General features: G+C 53.8%; 7 protein-coding genes across 7 annotated transcripts; 4 read left to right on the top strand and 3 right to left on the bottom strand.

Moving 5' to 3' along the window:
* Positions 1-447: 447 nt before the first annotated feature.
* On the top strand, positions 448-2,709 carry J4E92_008770 (uncharacterized protein; the record flags this gene model as incomplete). Its single annotated transcript, XM_051500121.1, has 2 exons — positions 448-547; positions 596-2,709. 2 exons carry the CDS (start codon positions 448-450, stop codon positions 2,707-2,709), a joined length of 2,214 nt encoding a protein of 737 aa, XP_051349509.1.
* A 2,407-nt stretch (positions 2,710-5,116) lies between these two features.
* J4E92_008771 (uncharacterized protein) lies at positions 5,117-6,804 on the bottom strand (the record flags this gene model as incomplete). The annotated part of the gene is made up of 3 exons (XM_051500122.1): positions 5,117-5,346; positions 6,160-6,543; positions 6,639-6,804. 3 exons carry the CDS (start codon positions 6,802-6,804, stop codon positions 5,117-5,119), a joined length of 780 nt encoding a protein of 259 aa, XP_051349510.1.
* Positions 6,805-7,394: 590 nt separating this feature from the next.
* On the top strand, positions 7,395-11,980 carry J4E92_008772 (uncharacterized protein; the record flags this gene model as incomplete). The annotated part of the gene is made up of 5 exons (XM_051500123.1): positions 7,395-7,786; positions 8,424-10,180; positions 10,815-10,825; positions 10,877-10,965; positions 11,020-11,980. 5 exons carry the CDS (start codon positions 7,395-7,397, stop codon positions 11,978-11,980), a joined length of 3,210 nt encoding a protein of 1,069 aa, XP_051349511.1.
* A 133-nt stretch (positions 11,981-12,113) lies between these two features.
* J4E92_008773 (uncharacterized protein) lies at positions 12,114-16,204 on the top strand (the record flags this gene model as incomplete). Its single annotated transcript, XM_051500124.1, has 2 exons — positions 12,114-12,120; positions 12,474-16,204. The coding sequence occupies 2 exons, from the start codon at positions 12,114-12,116 to the stop codon at positions 16,202-16,204; spliced, it is 3,738 nt and encodes a 1,245-aa protein (XP_051349512.1).
* A 625-nt stretch (positions 16,205-16,829) lies between these two features.
* Positions 16,830-19,976, bottom strand: J4E92_008774 (uncharacterized protein; the record flags this gene model as incomplete). Its single annotated transcript, XM_051500125.1, has 2 exons — positions 16,830-19,703; positions 19,761-19,976. The coding sequence occupies 2 exons, from the start codon at positions 19,974-19,976 to the stop codon at positions 16,830-16,832; spliced, it is 3,090 nt and encodes a 1,029-aa protein (XP_051349513.1).
* A 955-nt stretch (positions 19,977-20,931) lies between these two features.
* On the bottom strand, positions 20,932-23,571 carry J4E92_008775 (uncharacterized protein; the record flags this gene model as incomplete). The annotated part of the gene is made up of 1 exon (XM_051500126.1): positions 20,932-23,571. One exon carries the CDS (start codon positions 23,569-23,571, stop codon positions 20,932-20,934), a length of 2,640 nt encoding a protein of 879 aa, XP_051349514.1.
* A 245-nt stretch (positions 23,572-23,816) lies between these two features.
* J4E92_008776 (uncharacterized protein) lies at positions 23,817-25,205 on the top strand (the record flags this gene model as incomplete). The annotated part of the gene is made up of 3 exons (XM_051500127.1): positions 23,817-24,609; positions 24,691-24,910; positions 24,962-25,205. The coding sequence occupies 3 exons, from the start codon at positions 23,817-23,819 to the stop codon at positions 25,203-25,205; spliced, it is 1,257 nt and encodes a 418-aa protein (XP_051349515.1).
* Positions 25,206-25,536: the final 331 nt, after the last annotated feature.

The raw sequence follows: 25,536 nt of genomic DNA on the forward strand, positions 1-25,536 counted from the left end.
CTGCACGTGAATGGACGCGACAACACAAATGCAGAATATCCCACAAGACGACTATGCGATGAGCCGTGGCGGTGAATCTGACCCAGATGGTGGCGCAAGGTCGAGTTCCGCCGTATCGCCAAGCACACGACAGATGCAAGGGTCTCGGAACTTAGATCCAACTCAGCACTGGCCCATTCTGCCACTTTCCATAGACGTGACGACTAGCTTTCCGTGGCCTCTCGCCGCCACGCCCAATCCACCGCCCACGCGCGCCTATTCCTTTTCTTTCATCGGGTACTAGACATAGTCTTTGCGGCCTCTGCGCTGCGCATTCTTCACCATGGCCCTCCACGCGGCCGGCGCTGCCCAGGTGTGTTTTGCCACGAGTTCCGACATCGCGTCATTGAACCCCTACTGACTGAGATATAGAAGGTCGCTTCTGTCACGTCGCAACTGTCGCCCACCATGTCTACCGTCCTGCGCTCCCCGTGGCACGCCCTGGGCCGCATGCCCACGGCTGCCGGCGTCAGGCAGCTCACCACCGCATCTTCGTCTTTATGTTCAGGTTAGTTGCAATGAGGCACAGTCGGGGTACAACACTAACACTCTGCAGTACCACGCGCCGGACTATGCAATCCCCTCGCCATGACATCGCCCGTCGCTGCCCTCAGGGCCCGCCAGTTCTCTTCCATGTCGCGCAACGGCCCTCTCTCGCACCTCCGCCAGCTGACCAAGCCCGGCATGCTCGGACTCAGCCTCGTACAACAGCGCTCGCTCTTCGGTGGCCCCTCTCAGGAACAACTCGCTCGGCTCGAACAGGCTGCTAATGCCAGCCCTACGAGCGCCTCCGCTCAGGCTTCCTTCTACTCGGCTCTTCTGCGCGGCAACTACCACCAGATCATCATCGACCGGTACAACACAGGACGCTTCGCCACCAACTCCACAATCGACAAGATGTACAACAACGCCTTGGCAAAGACGGGACAGGACGGCGGCGAACACTCGGGGCTCACCGCGAACCAGCGCCAGGCTATCACCCAGGCCATTGGCGCAAACGCTGGTGGTGCCCAGGTCGCCAAGACCAGGGGCGGCGCTGGCGTCAAGGCCGACCCCGTCTACGTCGTTGTCGAAGAGTCTCTGATGAACGTCATCTTCAAGTGGGTCCGCTGGATCTGCGGTTTCGCTCTGGCTGCCTACGTCTCCCTGATCCTCATCACCCTCTTCGTCGAGACCAGCGGCGTCCTCAAGAAGGGCGTCGGCGGTAAAGAGAACGCCGAAGTCCGTCCCGAGCAGCAAAACACCCGCTTCAGCGATGTCCACGGTTGCGACGAGGCCAAGGAAGAACTCACCGATGTCGTTGACTTTCTCAAGAACCCAGACAAGTACAACAAGCTCGGCGGCAGACTCCCCAAGGGTGTACTCCTAGTTGGCCCTCCCGGTACTGGTAAAACTCTGCTTGCTCGTGCTTGCGCAGGAGAGGCTGGCGTTCCCTTCTTCTACATGTCCGGTTCCGAATTCGACGAAGTCTATGTCGGTGTCGGAGCCAAGCGTGTCCGTGAACTCTTCACTGCTGCTAGAGGCAAGGCACCTGCCATTGTCTTCATTGACGAACTTGATGCCATAGGCGGAAAGCGCAGGTCGCGCGACGCCAGCTACCACCGCCAGACCCTCAACCAGCTTCTCAACGATCTCGACGGTTTCGACCAAAGCAGTGGTGTCATCTTCATTGCTGCTACCAACCACCCCGAGTCTCTCGACGAAGCCTTGCTTCGCCCCGGACGTTTCGATCGGCATGTTCAGGTCGAACTCCCCGATGTGGGTGGTCGGCTGGCCATCCTCAAGTACCACACCCAGAAGATCCGCCTCTCTCCCGATATCGACCTTTCCACCATTGCCCGTGGCACCCCCGGATTCTCTGGTGCCGAGCTAGAGAACGTTGCCAACTCGGCAGCTATCCGTGCTTCTAAGATTCAGGCAAAGTTCGTCTCTCTCGACGACCTGGAGTGGGCCAAGGACAAAATCAGCATGGGCGCCGAAAGGAAGAGCCGCTCCGTTCCGCTCAAGGACAAGATTCACACCGCCTACCACGAGGGTGGCCATGCGCTCGTCGGTCTCTACAAGCCCGGCTTCAACGATCTGCACAAGGCGACTATTCTTCCCAGAGGTCACGCTGCCGGTATCACCTTTTTCCTTCCGGAAGAAGAGGGCCACCACACTCGCAAACAATACATACGCCAACTGCAGGTCTCTCTGGGCGGCAAGATTGCGGAAGAGCTTGTATACGGCGAGGAGAATGTATCTACCGGAGCTTCTAGCGACATTTCCAATGCAACGAGGATAGCGTACATGATGGTCACTCAGTGCGGTTTCTCAGAGAAGCTTGGCAACGTCGACTACAAATCCAATTACGAGATGGTCGCACCCGAGACCAAGCGAATCATCGACGACGAGGTGCGAAAGCTGATCGATGAGGCAAGAAAGGATGCGAAGGAGCTGCTGCTGTCGAAGCGCAAAGAGCTCGACAGATTAGCCGATGCGCTTGTGCAGTACGAGACGCTGGACAAGAAGGAGATCATGAAGGTCATCAAGGGCGAGGACCTTCCTGGTCGACTGAAGGCGTTGCCTGACGCGCCCATCAAAATCCCAGATAACCCTCTCCCCACGGCGATAAGACCAAGGGGTGATGGTGGTGACGGCCCAGAACCTCCCGCTCCCATACCTGCGTAGTTAGCGGGATGGGAATGATGGATGTGCATAAAAGCACGTTATTTACGAGGTGAATGGCGTTCGTTCGATCTCTTCCCTCTCGTTGGAGGGTTTCGCTTCATTGGTCATGTACAATATTAGGAATACTTTAGCTTAGCGAATAGAGCGAGCTATTGACCATAACGAGCTATGGATTGTGGTGAGAGCCGTATGTGGAGATGATGGACAGAAAGAGGTAGATTGATGATAGTCAGAAAGGAATGAGGAATGAAAACAGACACATCAATACAAGCAGCTTCCAGTCCAGATGTAGCGGCTGGGTACGCCCTTGGAGGTCTTACATCCCAACCTCCGTGAATTTAATCAGGTAATCGCGATCGCGATGTATTCACTCCTATCGCCAAAGTGAAGACCAGCCTTCACCCGGCGAAGGCCAGATGAGCAGTGGCGAGCCTCTGAGCCCAGTGCTCTCTACACGTACTCTCAAAGGTCGCGAAACAAGGACAACCCACCATGTACCTTCGTGCTTTGGCAATCACTGCAGCCAACTCAACTTCCTCACGGTCACTTCTACGGCTCCAGCCCCGTACTTCTTTTCGGCCTTGGAATTACAACACGGCCAGCTCCCGTAACAATAGGACTGCAACTTCGACATCGCGGAACATCACCGGCATTGTCGACACGTACGCGTCACCGGCTATGGGGTCATCACTACCAGAATACTCGCGGCGGTCGTATGATCCTATTCTGAGCGGTCGTGGACACGGTGATGTTAGCACATCGCCATCACCATCACCATACCCCTTTTCAAACTCCAGGCGAGCCAACCTCCATCCCTCAAACTCCACACATTCAGGCTATCTCGACCGCGCCCAACTATTCGGTCGTACACCTCTATCTGTCCCGCACAACGCCCGTCGCACGCGCGGTCCCCACATCTCAAGCATACGAAAGCGCTCTTCGCGTACCCCGCGTGGTGAATGGGCGGAAGCGGGTCTTCCTGAACCACCTATCGAGGACAGAAGCGTCTCCTTGGACGTCGCATCAGGACTGATTTGCACACCCACCGGCATAACCACCCTCGATGTCGAGGAAAACACGCCAGGTCGCTTTTCACCAACAGCTCAGACGCCTACTTCTTGCAAGATATCGCCTGCTGAGAACGCGCTTCGGGTGCAGTTTGAGAAGGGTAGGGTAGAGCTGGCTAGGGGTCTTGCGCGGCGAAGTAGTTCGAATGGGAAGTCGAAGTGGGCTGGGAGGAGTCTTGGTAAGCATCGTGGGGGGTACGTGTCTCCTAAGACGCCGTCGAATGTTTCTGCGGATGAGGAGAGCGAGTTTGGGTATGTGGATCCGGCGAGTGTAAGGGATGTGCTTGGGCGCGTGAAAGCGAGGGAGGCGATGGGTGGGGACACAGGGCGTGCGAAGTTGCACTTCGCTGATGAACAGAGTGCGAGGAGTGGAGATAGGCCGAAAGACAGCTACTTCGACGTCGATATCCCGCGCCGTAGTAAGGAAGGGCTCTTTGCTGATTCATCGGATGCAGACACGGCTTTGCCAAAACTTCCGAATCGAAGTGTCTTTTCGAAGTCACGGCAACCAGTCAGACTATTGCCCACCATAAAGACACCAACTCGCGGGAAGCGCCCATCTACAGTTAGCAATCGGATTGAGCTTTCGTTCTCGCCCATCATCACTGCTATCGACGTGGCTCCCCAGCCAGCACCCCAGGATCTTGCTATCACGCCCGTTACCACCCATCTCTCTTTCAGCACCATCACAACAACAATATTCCAACCACCTAATCTTCCACACAACCGCACCGGTCTTACATTTTCCCAAGCCACAGCAATAATATACGGCTGCATGGCAGTAACAGCATCGCACCAAGCGCTTCTTGGTCTAGGCGGTGACATCGCCGCTATGGACTTGATCGTGGGTCTTTACGGGGCTTTCCTTTTTGGTGTCGCCATATGTGTGGCTCTACAAGTGCTGTTAGGTGCTGGACTGCGTTGGGTACCGGGGGATGTTCTGTGATGGATTGGATGGTTGTGGGGCTTAGTACGTTAGGCTTTTTGGGAGGGGTTTGAAGATGGGGATTTAGAGTGACGCGGTCAGGTGTACATGCGCAAAATGTATGCTGTTTGAACGACGAGTCGATCTGTGATATGTAGTGGCATGATTAGCGCGTATCACGGCACAGTGAGTAGGTATGTCATTGCGATGTTAATCTTCATGCCATTCAGTGTATCAAACTATTCGCCTTCCATGGAGTACGTGAATCGCTGCATGTGTATATCAAGTTGTTCGCAACCATCACGTACCGACTCCACTCCACTCAACATCCCATCACCACCAACCCAAGTCCACGCCCCATCCCCATCCACATCCACACCCAGAACCTATCGCCTCCCTCAACTCATCCCATCAATCAATCCTGCGGCCTCCTTCTCCCCTCCTCCGCCTCCCGATCCCCCATCAACGACTCATCCGCATCGCCATACTCCATCACGCGTCTGCGCGCTTCTCGTGAGATCCGCTCGTTCTCCTCCCGCTCGCGGCGCCGCTCGTCTTCCGCCCGTGCCTCGATAAGATCCTGCACGTAAATCGTGGCGTCGGTGAGCTTGGTGATGATGAAGTTTGCGATTGCTCGCGGGGAGCCTGGGCCGTTGCTGTCCATTGAGGTTTAGAACTCAGAAGGTATTGTAGGGTGTGTTGCCTAGGTGGTAGCGGAATATGTGGGATATGGGGGATATGTGAGCTTTGTAAGATCAAGTGGTTTGGAGTGAGATTTTGAGAGATTAGAATGAGGGAAGGCTGGGGATGTATGGTGGTTGCTTTTATTGCGGCGAGGGTGTGTATAGAAAGAGGTGAATTGTGCCTTCACCTGCTTCCCATGGTACGTGGTGGACCCTTATCCGCCTTCCACGCTGATATATCCAACCTGCCGATGCGTCGCTTCGCGAAGTTCACTACCGCATTCACATTCGTTTCCCGGTTTGAAATGCGCCCGTTAACCTTCACTCGTTGCGTTGTCCGACTTTGGTGGTCGTATACACGCGGTACTAACATGTCGAGACAAGCGTCCTCCTTCATTTCTTCTTACACATCCTGTCTGTTCTCAAAACACCATAGCCCCACCATCAACAATGATATCCGTCCCATTAATATACCTCCCCGCATTACTACACAACAGCACCAACGGCCCCGTCAACTCCCACGGATGCCCCATCCTCCCCATGGGATTCCTGTCATTCCAACTCTTCCTTGCCCTAATCAATCCATCGCCATCATTCAATATCGTATCCATATACCCCGGGCTCAGACAATTAACCCTAATGCCGTAACTACTCCACTCCGCAGCCAGACTCTTCGCCAGCGACAACAGGGCCGTCTTGGACGAGTTATACGCGCATTGCGGCTGAGGGTAATTCGTGTGATGCGCGGATATACTCGCCGTAAACGTAACACTACCCCCCGTCCCCTGCGCACGAAACTGCTTCGCAACAGCCTGTGCACACAAGAACGACCCCGTAAGATTGATATCGTGTGTGCGCCGCCATTCATCCGCCGCCATCTCAATCGCGTGTGTGCAGCCTACCACGCCGGCGAAACAGCAGAGCATGTCTATGCTACCGAGTACTTTGACGCTGCTTTCCACGGCTGAAGCAATGGCTTTCTCGTCGCGGACGTCGACGGCTTCGGTTATAATGCGTGCGTGAGGGAACTTGGAGTGCAGTTTCTTGACGCTTTCGAAGGCTTGGTCGGGGTTCATGTCCCAGAGGGCGAGGCCCGTGGCGCCGTGTTCGAGGAGGGCGGCTGCGGCTTCGAGGGCGAGGGTGCCGGCGCCACCGGTGACTATAGTGGTGGTTAGCAAGATGGTCTTGGTGTGTGGTGTGCGGTGTGTGGATGGGGATGAAGAGGGCGAGGTTACCCTAAAGGCGTTCACGTACTGATCGCATTGCCCTTGACCTGGAACCTATACTGCGCTCTCTCTGCCGTAGACAATTTCTCTGGTGGTGGCTTGGGTGCTGTGAGAGGGTTGTCGGCTGTCGACAGGGTCATCTCTGGGAGCTGTCGGTTGACGAGCGCGGCGCGGTCTTCTGCGTCTCCTGCCATTTTGATTGGATTATCGCGACGATAGATTAGTTCAATTAAATAAGACTCGTGGCGTGTGATCAAGGGAGTTGGGAGCTTCAAGATGCCACTTCAGCCTTCTTATGGACGCGTTCGGACGACAGAGGTCCGTTTGTTCGGATTGTTGGTGGAGCGCGCCCAGCTCGAACATGACGTCGGAAGGGTCCGCCCCACTGCTTTCACCCCACCAGCGAGGGAGGAAGGTCTGCCGAGCGCGGGGTTCACTGCGACAAGTCAACCTTCATTTCCACGGTGTTGATGTGCGACCATCAAGACCTCATCAATGCGCCTCGGCGACTCGTTCGCAGCACTATTGTGTTCAGACTCAACATTCCCACAAGTCGCGATGTGCGCATCTGATCCGATCTAGCAATTCCACACAGCGCAACGTGTGGAGCGACTAACCACTGAAGGGTGAATGTCTTGATCAACATGGTCGCTCAGTACGGGCATTGGCTTTCACAAAAAATTCATTCTGACTGCAGACAATTCCTACGTAACTCGAATATGTAACTCATCCAAGTGAGCGAGACCTGCGACAAACGTCTCTCTCTATCCCACGCCATTCAACCATGAAATACTCATCGCAACCGACCCCGTCAACTCTCGAAAGAGACTTCGGACCAGAATGGTCCGACCGCCTTCGCACAACTATCCCCTCTAACTCAGAGCTGATGATTGTCGAACAAGAAGCATGGAAGGATCAAGCTCATTGGAGGGACAACGACTCAGGCACCCCGAGACCTGTTGACCCATGGAGGCTGATAACTCCACCGGGGACGCCTGGGAAAGAAGAAGGAGATTTAAGAAAATTGACGGAAGATGGCTTCGTACTTGAACAGGAGTACGATCCTAGATGGGCGCTTGTCAAATACGATTACAACTTCGAAGCTTTCGAAAGAGTCAAAGCGCATCAACTACGCTGTAGTCTGGAAACGCAAAACTTCGCGAAGAAGATTGTGTGGTATGTCTTTTTAGCTGTCCTGCTCCATGGTATCTGGACGCACTGGAACGAGTCGGAGAAACGCGGCATGTGCGATCACCATTGCCCGTACTGTGCCGCAACAGTCGATTGACATTATGGGTTTGCTGGAAGGAGTCAGACGAAGCTAGTAGATGCGTGCAACAATATCTCAAGTTTTTCGTAAGCCGACCGCGATGTCATAAAGATACGTAGTTCTTTGCGCAACCCCATGCGTACTGGTGGTCAAATAGACGATGAAGTCGCTGTGTTCGCGTATAAAATATTCTTTGATTCACCGTGATGATCCGTAAATGCTGCCTCAATAGCAGCTCCATCCATCACTGTGCTGCGCGCGATGCAGCTAAGATGCGGGGTCTCCACATCGTACCTTCCGCTAGTGATGGCTTGATCTGCATCATGAAAACGTACAACCACGCAGGTGATCAACGTTCTTTGATCATGACCGGCAGGCCCGGGCTCTTTCCACCCATCACCTCGCGACCCTTTCCAATCCCATCCAATGGCAAATGATGACGGTGTGGTAAGACGCGGTACCAAAAGAGCAAGAACGCGGCACGGGTTAGTCCAATCAAAAGCACACCACAACAACCACATCTTGCTGACGCACGTCTTCCAGCTGCACAAACTGCAAGCTCAAAAGACGCAAATGCGACGAGAACAAACCCACATGCGGTCGCTGCAGCAGCAGGAACGAAAAATGCAACTGGGCTTCTCGCCTCACCTTCCGGGCCGAGAACGCTTTAGGTGTCGGGCCTGAGGAAGCGCATCGCGTGCCAGGGCGACCGCCTGCACGGTTTAGGATCAAGGATGTGACGGAGGAGGTTATACGCGACTATCAGCATTACGATCCAGTAGTGGACGATCTTGATACAGCAGATCAATTTGACGATCGGCAGACTCCGACTTCTGGCAACATATCGCCAGCTACAGCCGACAACGAGCAGGTACCATCGCATCATGCTCACCCGTATTGGCAGCAGAACACGCCTTTCTCGGCTACAGAAAGTACTTTGGATACGCTCCAGTCGACCCAGTATGTGTCTTTACCCACGACGGGAGATATCGAATCCATGTGGCACAGTCCCGGCACGACTACGTATCTAGACGACAGCGTCTTCCTACCAGGCTCAGCGTATCTCGATGCGCATTCCACGTTTCGGAGCCATTTGATGCAGGAAGTGAGATCTAATGTGCCGACGAGGGAGGTTACACCGGATGCTGCGCGTATTGGACTGGGCTGGGGAGGGGTGCAAGAGAATTACGGATCGGATGCAGATGCAGCGAGGCACATTGTGGGAACGTCTCTCGACGCCACACCTATCAATGAGCCTGAGACTGCAAACATCTCAACTCCTCAGCTATCTCCAGAAGAAGACTTCGAACTCTGGAAAAACTGGCTCGATGAAGTAGCCCCCTGGATCGATAAATTCGACCCAGAGCGCCATTTCCAACGCACCCTACCCATCATGGCGCGCTCACACGACCACTTGCGGTACTCGATGCTTGCGCTCTCGGCACGCCAAATAGAGCGGAAGAACAACAGTAAACATACCTCACGCAGTCTAGCTCTCTACCAAACCGCCATTCAACTCGTGCTACCGCAACTACACACCCGCAGCACACCGGTCATAGCATCATGCGTCGTGCTATGTGTACTCGAGATGCTGAGTAGCTCGGCGAAAGCGTGGCATCAGCATCTAGATGGATGCGCGCACCTGCTGGAAGCTGTGGGTATCAATGGGTTCAGCGGTGGTGTGGATCAAGCACTGTTTTGGTGCTTTGCTCGCATGGACGTCTGCGGCGGGCTTATCGCGTCGTCTAAAACGCTCATACCGGTTGAGCACTGGGCTTCTTCAGGAATGGGTCTGGATGCCGACGTGGACCGTTTCCGTTCTGTGGGCGACTACAACGTCTACGCATGCGAATCCGTGTATCTCATTGCCCGAATCCTCGACTTACTGTCTTTCCATTCCAACCTAGCCGGTCGCGTGGGCGCTACACCACGCTTGTCCACAGACACAGACACCGCATACACCGCTCGCTGGACTCAACTCTGGCATCACATATCCGCATGGTACACCACGCGCCCCGCAGAAATGCTCCCAATCTCCTCCTTCACCCCACCCACCTCCCCCTTCCCTCGTCTCCTCTACAGCAACCCCGCCGCCATGTCCGGCAACCAACTCCACCACACCGCCTGCATCCTTCTCCTCCGCCACAAACCTCCCAACACCACCGTTACACCTAAACCCAACTCAATCTTCTGGCACGCAAGACAGATTTGTGGAATCTCGATCAGCAATGATGATCATGCTGCGTGGACGAATGCGATTCAGCCGCTGTGGATTGCGGGACAGTGGATGAGCCATGAGAGTGAGCAGAAAGCGATTTTACAGCTGCTGGAGAAGATTGAGAGACTTTCGGGGTGGAGTACGAAGTGGAGGGCTGAGGATTTGAAGGAGTTTTGGGGGTAGGGCGGAGGTGGTGGTGTGAGGCTGGGGTTCAGCCTGGTCTCATACAGTGCAAGTGGTGGCGATATTGCGCGGAGCCTTGAGGTGTTTGCCGCTGGAGGCGCATTTGATGTCCTCGATGGGTGTGGCTCCCAATCATGTTCGAGGAACTTGGAGGCGGGAGTTCAGCTTTCGAAGCTCAGTGTCCAGTCGTGAAGGCCTCTCGTGTTCACGGGCTTGGCGGCATCTTCCGGCCCCCCATATTCAGCCTCGTGGCCTGGTCTATCATGTTAAAAGCTTTGCTGTTGCCAGATGTTGCGATGGCCTAATCTATATTGGCATAGCCTTGCTGTAATTCGAATCTGCCGAAATGGGCAACAGCTTTGGTTTCTTGAGAGGCGAAAGCGGAAGTGGGTTTCAGTTCAACGTGGTGGAGGCCTGCAAGGCTGAGGATGTAGACCTTGCTCAGGCTTGTAGCCTAACGTTTGGTGCGGATCATGACCTGGTCTCGATTGGCAATGTTACGAGGGGAAGAATGGTGCCGCAGCCTGGTATAGCGGGCATTGGAGTAAGTCAAGGTGGCAGATTGCAGACATTGTACGCGAGCTAACATTGCTAGATCTGGATCGCGATGGTACTGTTCTTCGCTGTTGTCGCGATATCCCTCATCTTTGTCGTTATCGAAATTTGGTCCAGGGCAGATGTCTCGTAAATATATCCAAGTGTAAACTGTCGAACGAGACTGACCATCAACGCACATAGTCAATTCGGCAGCGCCTTCGCGAGCCTCAGAGACAAACCCAACAAGAAGACTCCCGAGAATCCGAACGCGGATCCGACATGGAAAGACAGAGTGCGCGCAGCTGGCCGAACATTCGTCTTGGGTGTGGCAGACACCCAGACCATCTTCGTCGGAGCTTTCCTTCTCGGTTTCGCTGGCCGAAGCAAGTGTAAGCTAACAAGCTATCATTTCACAGTCGCCGTCAGTCAAATGATGATCGCGCTGTCTGTTCTCACCTTCTCCATCGCGTTGGTACGGACGTACTGGCGAAACCCCCTTGCAGCCGCTTTTCGACTGTTGCTTTCCGTCGGAGCCTTCATCGGTGTCGGATTGACCATCTTCAGGGAAGCCAACTATGCTCCGTATGGCGCACTCAAGCATTCGAGCAGAGACAGCGCTATCCTGCTCCCAGTAGCATGTATGCTAGAAATGGACCTGCGATCGGCAGCAGAAGAGCAAGCGCGTCAGAACAAAGCCAATCTTGGTTTCGGAAACGCAACAGCCTGGCCACCCGAAAGATTCATGTACATCGTCCTCGGCGTCGCTTTCCTCGCCGCCCACATCTCAGTCCCCATCCGTTTTGCGGAATCCAAGGACCGCGCACCGAAAGTCTGGACGGAGAAGCGCGCATTTGTTACCTTGATCTACTGGATTCTGGTGTTGCTCACGCCCATCGTGACGTCGGTGTTTTGCTGGTTCCGCGTGTACACAATGCGCGAGTGGGTGGCTGGTTCAGGATGGATGGAGGATCCGAATACGGAGATGATAGTGTGGGACTCGGGGCAGTTGATTGCGATGGGCGTGCTTATTACGGTTATCATGAACGTGCTTACCGAGGCGATGGAGAGGGAGAAGAAAGACGCGAAGAAGAGGAGTGACGGGATGGATGGAGAGGCTGGAGTAGAGTTGCTGCCGACTGCGTATCGTGGCTATGAGTATTAGGGTGCACGCGTCTAGAGGATGGTAGAGTATAGCAAGCGAATTAGCCGAAAATTGTGACTGGACAACCGATTATGGAGCTCTCTCAGCATTGTGTGGGGTTTTGCGCGTTGGTTAGAGTAAGTTTCGTTTACGCATGAATCGTGACATTGTGTTGGTGTTGGTGATGGTGAAGAGTGGGCGCGTCGCGATTTCAAAGCGCGATGACGGCACCAGAGTGCACGGACTCTCGGAGGTTGCGGCGATGTCGACCACTGTATGGTTGTCTCCATTACCACGACCATCGCCGCCCGAGACACGCAGAACCCGGTCGAAGGCCTTACGTAGCCTGCGCCTTCTATATTCGAATCACGACGCCGAGTGCACCTCTTTCCCTACGGATGGGCACACCTCCACATCGCCCCCAACTGATCGCTGCCTTGGCTGGTGCCGTGTGCTTTCACTATCACCGTTATACAGCGACATATTCACACCTAATCTAATACTTCCCCTGCAGACCTACCGAACACCGAGAGCATCAGAACCTATCTAAACACATTTACCCTACACATACACCGATTCGACGTCTCGCACTGGCCTCTTCAACGCCCCGCCACCATGTTCACGAGCTTCACCGGCAACACGCGAAAGGCGCGCCAAGTCAACCTCGGCGGCAAGAAGACGAATCCCTTCGGCCCTCCTGGCTCCGGCGCCGGTTCACAGGCCGCCCTCGACCGCGCACAGCAAGAGCGAGCGCAACGGCAGCGGGAACGAGACACGCTCAATGCGGCCAAGCGGATACAGAAAGTATGGCGGGGCCACTCTGCCAGGAGAGATGTGGCTGACGAGCTACGGGGCGCATGGGACCGGGTAGAAGAGGCGAATGGCTCTTCGAGGACGGCGACATATGGCTCGGAGGAGGAGGCTCTTGCCCAACTACAACGGCTGCTTCGATTCGCTTCCTCACGGAGCGATGACGACCTACGACGGATACAGCACTACGCGTCGCGCCAGATGGAGACAGTCAAGAAGTTGGGCATCACATCCAGCGGGCCGTGGCCGTGGGCATATCTAAGGCTGGAGCGCATCCTACTCGTGGCCATAGAGCGGCAGCTTCAGAAGCACGCGCCGATGCAATGGAATCAGGTTGGGGCTTCTCTCGCCGTTTTACAGTTCCTCGCCGACCAGATACCTGCCGAAACGTCCCAGAATGCCGAGCATTACTACCGCACTCTTGCACGCGTCGTGGCCACCTTCACCCCAACACTTGAAACGCAGAGCGAAGGATCGGAGATAAGTGACACCATAGTCAGGGCAGCCCTCTCGCCGATGACGCGGGTGACTGGCTATACACTGAATGCTTATGAGGCTTTCGGTATACACTTCCTGACCCTCCCACTGTTAGGCTCGGACTCAACGTCACCACCATTACAAAAGTTCCGCGACTCGCTCGCTGACGCCATCAACTATAAACTACTCGCAAACGCATTGGCGACACTTTCCAAGAGGGCAGGACTGCAAAGCAAATCCGAGCTGAAGAACACATCAAGTAGACTGCGATTACTGGGGAACTTCATCTACTTCCACCGCTACGCCCACAACTTCGACACTCCCGAAGCCTACGCGGTTCACAAGGACTTTGTAGCCGTTGTATCGGTCCTGTTGAACTCCCTACCAATCAACATTGTAGATGACGATCATCCAATCGCCGAGCTTTCCGAAGACGATGGTGCCGAACAAGACTCCAGCGCTGTGTCGAATTTCTTGAAAGAGCAAGTCCGCTCCCTGGTACATCAGGAAGGTATTGGCAGTCTTTTGGCCGGATCATCACAGTCAGCGGAAGCTTCAGATGATGAGAAGGTCGAAGAAGCCCGGCAGCTTGCAAACTACGCGCTTGCATTACTTCGCTTCTTCCCTCGTCGCGGAGACGAGATACGAATGTGGCTCTACATCGGCCCATCAGAGGCGTCTGGAAAGAGCGCAAGGAAGCTTCCAGCGATCAGATACTTCTGGGAAGCATCAAAACGATCATCGGTCTTTACCACCATCTTCCGGGACTCAAGGGCAGCTATCGGACTCTTGAAGCCGAAATCTTCAAATCTGAACAACTCTGACCGCCCAGGGACGTCCGGGCTAACGCAGCATGGCTTCTGGCAGCCAGCACAACAACAAGTTGATCGCGACGCAATCACCACCGACGAATGGCGGGTCATTCTGGTATTCCTCGAACTATATACCTTTGTGCTTAAAGTCACCGACGACGAGGAGTTCTTCACCTCGGGGCAGAAAGACATCTATTCGGGCCAGATCCGCGACAGTGGCTTACCTCTAAGCGAGGTGAAGGATTTGACTACTTTTCTGAAGAATTTAGGCTTCACCCTTTACTTCAACGCAGTGGACATTACAACGTCGGAAGAGGATATGGGAGGCAACAACAGAAGTCTTAGCTACTTCAACCCTGGCGTCATGGATAATCAAGCCCAGAAAGAGCATGCTGAGCCATCAATAGGTGGTGTCGCAGGCTTGAGGATAGACTACGTGAAAGGGCTGGTTACTGGACTACTTCGTATGGTATACGAGCGCGACTCTCGACGCAAGTTCCTGCCTTCAGACCACTGGCTCATGGTCTCGCGCTTTGACATGACGGGGTTCATTCCGGCTGTAGTTGAGGAGGAAGAGTCGCGCCACAAGATCCAAGAGGAAGACGCGGAAGATCTCGACGACCTGGAAGAAGAGGAATTCGACGACACACCACAACTCATCGGCACGAGTCGCACCCAGACACAACGACGCTTGGAGAAACTACAACGGCAGCAGCGCAAGGCTTCGCGGAGACGGTACCTGCAAGCCGTAGCACCTCGTCTCGAAATCCTGCAGAACATGCCGTTCTTCATACCCTTCACCACTCGCGTTCAGATCTTCCGCGAGTTTGTTAAACTAGATATGATCAAGCGACGGGGATCTGCGGATCCTGAGTTCTGGCGGTTCCGGACCATGCAGCAGCCTAACGCACGCAGCCAACTCGAGAAACATACGGCACGGATCAGGAGAGAGAACGAGTTCGATGATGCTTTCGAGCAATTCTATGAACTAGGTCAGGGCTTGAAGGAACCAATCCAAATCACCTTCATGGATCAGTTTGGCGCCCCTGAAGCTGGTATTGATGGTGGTGGTGTTACGAAGGAGTTCCTGACCAGCGTTACCAGCCGAGCATTCATGCCGACTGAATACATCGACATGTTTGTTGAGAACGACCAACATCTTCTATATCCCAACCCCGCGGCAGTCGAAGAGCACAAAGAGGCTCTCCGGCAAGCTGGCGTACGGGAGGGTTCACAAGAGTACCGTGCCCAAATCACTGAGCTGCTTCAACGCTACGAGTTCCTGGGACGCATCATCGGCAAATGTCTGTACGAAGGTATCCTAGTCGACGTCAACTTCGCACCCTTCTTCCTACGCAAATGGGCACTAACCGGCGGCACGGGCTCCGCGCCCAACGAATCCGGCTACCGCCCCACGCTCAACGACCTCCGCGACCTAGACGAAGAGCTATACCAAGGCCTACACAAGCTCAAGACCTACCCTGGCGACGTCGAAGACTTCTCGCTCAACTTCACCGTCACCGACACCGTCATCGTCGACCACACGACCTCGCCCAAGAAAACAAAAGCCATAACCAAGGACCTCAAACCCGACGGCTCAAACACCCCCGTCACCAACCAGAACAGGCTTGTGTACATTAGTTACATGGCGCGTCACCGCCTGCAAAACCAACCCTACGCCCAAACCACGGCGTTCCTCCGCGGCCTCGCCACCATGATCCAACCCTCCTGGCTCTCCATGTTCAACCAATCCGAACTCCAGACCCTCATCTCCGGTACCCGTACGTCCATTGACGTCGAAGACCTGCGCCGCAACACCATCTACGGCGGCACGTACGTCATCGGCGACGACGGACAAGAGCACCCGACTATCCAGCTCCTGTGGAAGGTCATGAAGGAGATGACCGATGATGAGCGCCGTGCGGTGCTGAAGTTTGTGACTAGCACGCCGCGCGCCCCGCTGCTGGGGTTTGGGACGCTGAATCCGAGGTTTAGTATTAGGGATGCGGGGAGGGATCAGGATAGGTTGCCTAGTACGAGTACGTGTGTTAATTTGCTGAAGTTGCCGATGTATGAGGATGAGACGACGCTGAAGGAGAAGTTGCTGTATAGCGTTTTCTCGGGCGCTGGGTTTGATTTGAGCTAGAGGGTTGGCAGGTTGGGGAAGGGGGTTGTTGTGGGAAGGAGGATGAATGGTGCGCGGTTAGGGGAAGGGAAGTTGATAGATTTGCATAGCATGGTATTATGGGGTTTTCATGAAATAGGGTTGCATCATGCATGTATACCCTTTGACTGCAACTTGATCGCTCTTGGATATTGTGTTTATTAACCTTGTGCAGCAGTCTTTCTTCATGTCGTCAGGGATAGTTTTATTCGCCATTGGGTTATTCGTTTTAAATTACGAGATGATCGCAGAGATATCAATCTTGTCACTGGTTAAATAGCATCTTGTAGTACCATAGATGTATATTAAAACTAGTGCGAATCCGATTTAGAGGCTTGAGTTGAAGCGCGTTGTCGCCGCTGCAAGATCTTGCGGCTAGATACCTTCACCGTTGAATTCTCGTCTCCATTATCTGATTGGGGGATTCCGGCATCATGTATGTCGTTCGTATTGTGGAAGTCGTGAGTAGCCCGCTGCGCATCGTCCATGGGTCATCGTACGGGTAATCGCAGTGACATGGGATTGAATGGAAGATGAGTTCAATATTTTCGCACACAGATATGAGTCAAAGCAGAGAGTATAGAAGCTTCGCCGTCGGCCAGAGACCCTAATGGTCTCGAGTTGTGCTCGGGCCACCGAGCGAACCGAAGAATAATAGGTTGTAACTTAGGACAAGCAACAACAGGAGGAACAGGATGAGAATGGGCACGGGCTCAGGCCACTCCCAAGCTCTGCTGCTGTCTATCGTCCATTCCGTTGCGAGCATAGTTAGAGCCTTGTCATACTTCGTGTTGAACTCGTCCAGATCTTGCTGTGTGCTATCGCTCTTTGCGCCGGATGAATTTACGGCTATGACTCTAGATTGGAATTCTCGGAGCGAACGTCGGACACCCGAAGCAGTCATTTTAGGATGTTGTCGGAGTTCGCGATCATTAAGGAATGCGAGGCATAGATCCATCGTGTTGTTCGCGTTCTCGGATCGGTACGCTAAATCGTTCCCAGCTGTGAACAAGTCCATGGCGAATGTGTCCCAGCAACGGTATACATCCATGCGTGTGAGAGCTTCGGCATCCGTAGCAAGAATTTGGAGAATCGCAGTAACTGCTTTCGTGCGCGAAGGGCGGTCCAGCATAAGTTCCCCTACCATGTAGTACCGCAGGAGTGTACAGGTCAGCGAAGTTCGTTGTTGGGCTGTGACGGATTCTTCCCGCGAGGCTTTGTCGGCAACATAGAGAAAACATCCATTCTCCATGGCAAGACTCCAGAAAGAAGGATACCGCTGGATATCGTAACTCGTGGCAGAACCACGTACGAATATCCGTCTTTCGACCTGCTGTTTGGCAAAGTGTTCGAATGTCTTGGACATTGTTGACTTTGCCCAGTGGAATCTCATTGTTTGTTCCATATCGTCTAATAACGCCGTGTAGGGACGAAGGCTACTTCCCTCCAGGAAGCCAGCGAACAAAAGTCCTTGCCGCAAGTTCGCGACAGAACGGCTGGTTTCGGCTACAAATGCAGTTTCCGAAGGCGATACCTTCATCTCCAGAAGACTTGAAACGAGCAGAGTAAGGTCGATGTTGAAGTCAGAGCCAGCTTGGGTCTTCAATAGGTTCCATGTCTCATCAGAGCGGAAGAAGTCAATAGCAGTCTTGTGGTAGAACCCGACCCATGCGTCAATAGAAGACGAGCCTCGCTCAACGATATTGTCTTGGCCTTTGACTTCAAGCAAGCCTTTCTTATGGCCATCGATCCTTCGCTTCATCCACAAGCATAGCGATCGTCGCTTGCCTGGCGACATGATCCGCACTTCCTCGGAGATCGCCTTTTCAGCAGTAGTGTCCTCGTTGTCGGCTAGAGCTAGCTGAAGAAGGCTTATCGGACCGTAATATGGCACTTCTCTGCTTCTCAGCGTTATGAGAATCATCCGAGCCGTACCCTTTTGTATCGCTGGGTCAAGCGATTTGAACATGTGCTTATACATCTCGTGAAGGTCTGGGGGGAGCGAGTCGAGTTTACGTTGCAACGTAGATGTCGTCTCCCCATTATGTAGTCCTTCTAGAATCGAACGAAGCGCTAAGACTACCCAGAGAAAAGCGCCGGCTGACTTGTCGCAGAGGCCGCGTACCAAGGTCAAACGAAGCTCTGGATTCAACTCTTCCACTTCTCTTAAGCCCCGAGAGTTATCCAGCCTATCAGAAACGAAGTTTATCATGTCTTGATACGTCAGGTCTTGTAATCGAAGCTGAGGCATATCGGTGAAGGCGTCATTGAACTCTGCTAGAGGTCGGCTAGACAGCACCAGCTTCATGTTATCATAGGAAGACAGCGTTTCAAGAACGCGAATTAGACCACCGTGATCTCCAGCGTACTCATCCAGACCATCAATGAAGAGGCAGATTTTGAGGCCTCTGGAGTTTTCAACAAGCAGATGAAGAGCTTCCATAAGCTCTGAAGACGTCCAAGAGAGATCCAGCTCACGTCCAGCAACAATCTCCGTGCAGATTTCGGGAAAGACGGACGGTACAAGCCGTGGACATTGCGCAAGAAGCGTGTACAGCAGGCCTCGCAATAAGCCTTCATGCGATGATTGCAGGGTGTGTCCAGCCGCCCAGAAGAAGAACCGGGCCTGCAGCAACGTAAGGCCATCCCTCCACGAATCAAGGAGCTGAACCGTTTGAGGATGTGAACAGATATACTTCATCAACGTAGACTTCCCGCTCCCAGGCTTTCCTGAGATCCAGTATAGACTGTTCTCACTACCGAGCCACTCCGCAAAATCTGACCAGCGACGGTCTTGCTTGGGCGCTTTGAAGATCCACTCGTACGTGTCATGATGGGCTATCGCTGTATCGCTGAATCTGCTTTGCAGCCCACGATAATGTAGCGCGGCCAAAACTTTGGTCGCAAGCGACGAGAATCGCTCGTTGGAGACCGTTTCCAAGAGTTGTGTGTTGGACTGATCTCTGAACGTGATCACACGCTCGATTGAGTTGCCAGGGGCCGAGTCTTCTTGGTCGGCAAGTGCGAAGTTCTGGTCGGCGACTGACAGTTTAGTGCCATCTTCAAGCCCCAGAATAACGCGGAGGACTTTCTCTCTTCTGTTATCTTCGCTCTTGTTCTCGAAGTTTCTGGTAAGATCACGAGGTGACGTAGAATATGCGGAAGAACTTTGTGTGAATGTCAAGATCTGCACGATGCGCTTGCTCGCCGTCTCGAGACTATCAAGACGCTCAGTCACTTCTGACGAGTGTACATCCGTTTTCGCGTTGAGCAGGGCAAGAAGGCGTAACGAGAGGTCCTGCTGGTAGCCTTCAAGCCTGCTGACCAGCCCTTCGATTTGCTCTTTCTTCAGGATAGTACGAAGCGCAATGTGAAAGCTTCTCCATGCAGATCGTTTGTCCGCTTTTGGGATGAGGTCCTCAAGATATTTGATGATTTCCGTCCCAACTTCAGAGCAACCTGCAATGATGCGGTCAAGCGCCTTCAACAATTAGCATCTTATCTTTCCATCCAATTACACACCTGGGTGTAGGCGCACTTCATATTCATCCTTGAGTGAGTCCTTGCGACCGCTGATTGGTGCACGCAAGCCATTGACCCAGGATTTGAGTTCCTGTGCTCGGTGCTTGATCTCAGAAACGCCGATGGTGGTGCCTTCCTGATGAACATCATGGCCGAGGAGTACGACTTTGACAGCGAAGTCGATAAATGTCACAATAGACGTCGCAATAGAGACCGCGCTAATAGGATCCATCGGAATGACCAGAACTGATGACGGGCTGAAAGATGGGCGGATTAGCGCAAGGCCGGAGCGAGTCTTTATCTGAACATTACCGCGCGGAATCAAGAGTAAGCGCTGGAATCGATACCTACGCCATGCAGCCAGGCTGAGGCTTCAAGCCCCGGTTGAACATGCATTGTGTACTGAATCCGACCTATCACACTACCAGTACAGAGCTGGCATCTGGAGTGGCGGGGGCGAAGCTGCAGCTGAGGGCTGAGCAGCGCGCGCACTGCGTCGGCGTGAGTATGTCTACCGCATACATACCTGGTATCGAGTAAGCCAGTAAACATGCCTTGGCGAATGGCTGGGACTTGACCCAGCCCAAACCAGGACCAGACCGCAGTCTGAGTCAAAGGCGCACTCTATTCTTTCTGGGACTTGACGAATGGCTGATGGATGTTTGATGCTGACAGTGGGCGATTTGGAGTTCAGAATCGTGGTCGAAGCGAAGCGAAGGCGCAGCCTGCAGGCGCGACATGGCCGCCACTGCCCGCACCTACAAACGTGCTCGACCCCCCTGTGAAATCCAATAAACCCTGATGCCATCAGGTACGATACTTGTCTGCGCGCTCGTCTCGTGACAACCCGATTGCAATGACTTTGGTACAATATTTTTGAACCAGCACGATACACTGCAACGTCCTGTCCCGGACCGCTTCCCGTGCATATCCCCGAGACGGGCTTTGTGACTAGATCTGTAGGACTTTGGACTGCAGGTTTGGTTGTCCGATGGCTTTGAGTATACTATCGTCTGACGATGTTGATTACCTTTGCACAGGATTAATGGATGCATAGTAGGGGTTGCGTGATCGAGTACGTTCTTATGCGTAACTATAGACATTAGAACGCAGGACACATGTCCACGTCGAGTCTCATGGCATTACTATCCAACTCAATCCCATCCATTACCAACCCCACCACCCCTCTACTCATCATCCCCATCCCCATCCCCATCCATCCCCGGCGGCAACGGCGGAATACTAAAATCCTCCAAACTCGCCCACTGACTGCTCCTCCACCCCCCAGCAGCATGCGTCGCCTGCGTCATCCCAAATATAGGACTACTCCACCCCTCACCCTCCGCCGCGACCTTCTCCGGACTAGGAAAACTACTCGGGATAAACAACGGCGGCGGTTTCCCCGGCGAGATATTCGGCTGAGAACTAGCGATACGATGGGGTGTTGTGTGCGTGCTGGAGAAATGCTGTGTGCGCTTGCGTCGGGGCGTGCGCTGCGTGATTTCATCTACGGTTGTTGCTTGAGAAGGGTGGTAGCCTGATGGGTGTTGGGTTGACTGGGGCGCTGTGTTTTGGTTTTGGGGGAGGCGGGGGGTGTCGTTGTAGCTGAATGCGTCGGGGGCGGCGCGCATGCTTGAGGAGTCGGGGGGTCGGGTGTTGATGTATTGGGAGTAGGAGAACCATTCGTTGTGGAGTTGTTGTTCTGCTTTGCTGGAGTGTGACTGTTGGGTTTCGTTGTCGGGTGATGGTGAGCGGGGGACTTGGATGGATCCGCCGTTTAAATCTGCTGACTGGGGGATGTCTGTCGAGGTGGACTGCGGCACACATGCTTTGCTTGATCGTGGAGGCGTTGGGTCTGGTGGGGCTTCTTCTTCTTCCTCCGATGAATCGTCGTTGATGACCATCGGTGTGGATGGACAGGTTTCTTGATTGAGGTCTTCAATGACTGGAGGAGTGGAGCGGAGCTGCTCTTCTGGCAGAGGTAGATCTCCTTCACTAGTCGTTTTAGCCTCGCTCTTGATTGGTCTCTCTTCATTCGACGGATTGAACGGGACTGTGGGCAGTATTGTTGCGTCGTCGTCTTCGTCGTCCTCATAGTCGTCATCGTCATGACCGGGCTCCTGCTTAACAGCGACAGACTCAGCTACAGTAGAAGACGATCTGCCACTCGACTGCTTTTGCGGGTCGCCAAGTTCGGGAGAAGGTTGTTGGTCACCTCGAAGCTCGGGTAGATTGCCTGATTCTTGTGATGATGCCGTATCCTCCATGACTTCTTCTCCGTTCGCATCAGCACATGCCTGATCGATCCTGTCAAGTACTGCCTGAGTATCAGCGCCAACGGCTTTCCCAGTCGCAGCTTCACGGTGCCCGGAGGAAGTTTGCGCATCCCTACCCCCGTGACGTCCAACAGTAGGCAGGTCATCTTCTATGATACCATCATCCTCGTCTTCGGAGTCTTGTATCGTACTCTCGAACTTCCTCAGTGTTGGCGGTGGTATAGGCGTCTTCGAAGGCATCTTGAAAGTAACCTGCTTGCGTTTCGAAGGTGTCTCTGGTGCAAGGATTGGGTTATCCGAGCGCTGCTTGAGAGGAGAGCGGTGTAGCTTTTGTGGAGAGACTTGGGTCGATAGTGGCGAGTCGGCGGGTGACTGAGAGGAGGGAATCTCGCGAATACGGCGTTTCTCTGGAGTCGATAGAAGGCTGAAGCGGGCTTTGCGGGTTCTGGCCTGCCCTTGCGGCGCATAGAAAGCTTCTTCCGCCTCTGCCACTCGTGGTCCTCTTCCTCGTCTAGTCGCCCGGGACGTTCTTGTGACAGGCGCTTCGATAAACTGTGTGGGTTTGTAGCTGTCTTCGCAGTCCTCGTCCATCTCGTCTTCCACTGACTGCACCACCAACTCCGGGGTGTCTTGCGAGTTTGCCGTGGACTCCTTCTTAATGTGTTCGTCCTCTGGGTCCTGCTCCATGTCGTTTCCACCTTCGTCTGCACTGTTGACCTCTCTAACGCCATTCCCCTCGACACGATAGAAGCCTTGTTGCGCCAGACGCTGCGCAACAGCATCGCCGTAGGTCTGACTAGCCCTCTCTTCTGCCTCGACATCGCTCAATATCTCGTCTAAGTCCTCATCCGACATAGTCTCTTGTGGTCGTATGCCAGGTATCATCTGCGTCAACGTGCGCTGCTTCCTGTCGCTCTTTGCTTCGCTTTTGCCACGTCCACCCCAACTCAGTCGCGAGCTCTGTTTTACGGGCTTAAAGCTAGGCTCTTCGTCTTCTGGCAAGGGCTTCCGTCCGTCTACCAATTGTGTCATTGTTGACTGTCGCCGTAATGTGCGCTCGCGATTGGTCTTGGTGGCTGTCGCATCGTTCTCGCCGTCGGATCCGGCTTCGACGCGCCTCGAGCGGCGAGGATTGTTAGGTGTGGCTGCCGTCCGTCGGCGTTTAGATGTAGGCTGCACCGGTTCGTCCTCTCCATCATCTTCCTGCTGCACCCCGTCGCTATTACGCTTCTTCCCCTTCCGCTTCGTCTGCCTCACAGGCTGCTGCTCTTCTTCCTCAGTCACCTCAGCCTTGATAGAAACCCCGCCATCTTCCAAATCCTCCTCAATATCCGTGTCGCTATCCTCATCCGAGTCAGCGACAACAGGCGTACCCTGCCTCCTCATCTTGTCCGGCAGGAAGACCATTTGCCGCTTCCCATCGTGTACAGGTGTCGAGCGCCGGCGCACAGTCTTGCGCTTGTGTGGAAAGCGCACCTGCTGGGGCACTTTCTTGGAATAGTAGACCTTGTAGTCGGCGTCTTGGTTGCTGGAACGCGTCTTGGGCGTCATGGTGGGTGGGTGGAGCAATCGATAAGTTGCGGCGTTGGAGCGTTGGTCGACGCGACGCGTTGAGGGGACTAGCGCGACAAAGAGCATGACAGGGGTGTGCGTCATTACCACTTTCGCTCCTGCCGTCTCCGACTCATACATTGGTCGTCAACACCATGCATGAAGCACGCGAACTGTGAACTCGGTTCATGCACGTCCACAAGTCTGAGTGAACTTGCTGTCTCGCTACAAAATTACCACGCGCGATGAGCTCACAGCCATCAACCCTGATCATCGGGGCTGGAGTCTTCGGTGTCTCCACTGCCTACCACTTGATCAAAAAGTACCCCGAAGCACATATACAACTGGTTGACCGAACAGAATACCCCTGCCCACTTGCCGCATCCTGGGACTGGAACAAGGTTGTTCGTGCAGACTATGGCGACATCTTCTACATGGAAATGGCGTTGGAAGCCATACAGTACTGGCGACATGATCCACTCTTCAGCCAGTTCTACCATCAAAGCGGTATGATTAACATCGACAATACCGACCTGGGTAGAGAGATCTTGAGAAACTATGAGAAGGTTGGTATCGAAGTCGATGCGGAGATGGTGAGCCCAGAACGGTTCAAAGAGATGTACGGTTCTTTCTACGATAACACCGATTTCTCCGACGTTGGCGAAGTGTTCGTGAACAGAGATAGCGGGTGGGCCGAAGCCACTAAAGCTCTGACTGCTTACACGGACGCCGCGATCGAGGCGGGAGTCAAGTATACCGCAGCAGAGATTGACGTGTTGACCTTCGGTACTGATGGAGAATGTACTGGAGTTCTAACGAAAGGTGGTGAAATCATCACAGCAGATCGCGTCATCCTAGCGACCGGTGCAGGCACGGCCAAATTGATCGCCGACAGTGCTCCAAGCAGAGGCGAGCTACAAGTCGATGGACGTCTGGTCGCTGGAGCAGTGGTCACTGGAATCGTCAACCTCGACCCAAAGAATGGGCAGCAGTATACCGAGATTCCGGTCACAGTACATTCTGTCTTGCCAACACGAGGTGAGGAGACCGACGTCTACCGTTTTCACTCTAACTGACAGAATCTAGGGGAAGTGATGCCACTAACAGCGCCTTTGTCAGACCAAGATCCATACACCGTCAAATTCTGCAGAGACGAAGCCTACAAGGACACCGTCAAACACGAGGCATCAGGTCAAGAGTTCTCTTCCCCGCCGAACAAGCCCGGTCAAGCGCAGAGGCAGCCGAACGAAGCTCTCAAGCAGCGGCTTGAACTCGTCAAGAACGGCATACTGGGTGAACCTGGGAAGAACGTCAAGTTTGACGAGTATCGTGTGTGCTGGTAAGTTGCGCGGCGCAACCACCATGACGGACCGGGCTAATATTTATCTAGGGATGCAGTGACACCAAGCCAAGACTTCATCATCACGCCACACCCGCATTCACAGAATCTCTATCTCGCGACATGCGGTTCTTTTCACGGATGGAAATTCATGCCTACGATCGGTCGCTACGTCGTGGAGATGCTGGATGGTACCCTAGACCCCTCTCTTGCCAAACGATGGGCGTGGGATCGTGAGAACGAAGGCGGTGCACATGCTCACTTGCTTCCTACGATTGAACTACGAGACTTGTGAGACGGGTAATAGAACGCTCCCAGCACCTTATACAAGGGAAAAACTGAACACCCTAGAGGCTACATCAAGAAGAAAACCTGCAAATTAGGTAGCCTAACGTCGATGTAGGCTCTAGACCTGTCCAGGTTTCCCTTAGGTTGACGTGCCAGCGAGATTTCGGCCGCGCCGATAACTTTACTAAGTAACATCGACGTGCGAATCAAAGAATGCATCGAACTGTCCTGTGACTCGACCTAATGCCGCAAGAAGCGAGTATGTTCTAAATGGGTATTAAACATTACAATATAATCTATTTGAGATAACCAATCTATGCACGACGTTCCATGTGAAT

Source organism: Alternaria infectoria (assembly GCF_024043175.1).
Source record: "Alternaria infectoria strain BMP 0036 chromosome Unknown scaffold_19, whole genome shotgun sequence".
In the NCBI taxonomy this organism is placed as follows: domain Eukaryota; kingdom Fungi; phylum Ascomycota; class Dothideomycetes; order Pleosporales; family Pleosporaceae; genus Alternaria; species Alternaria infectoria.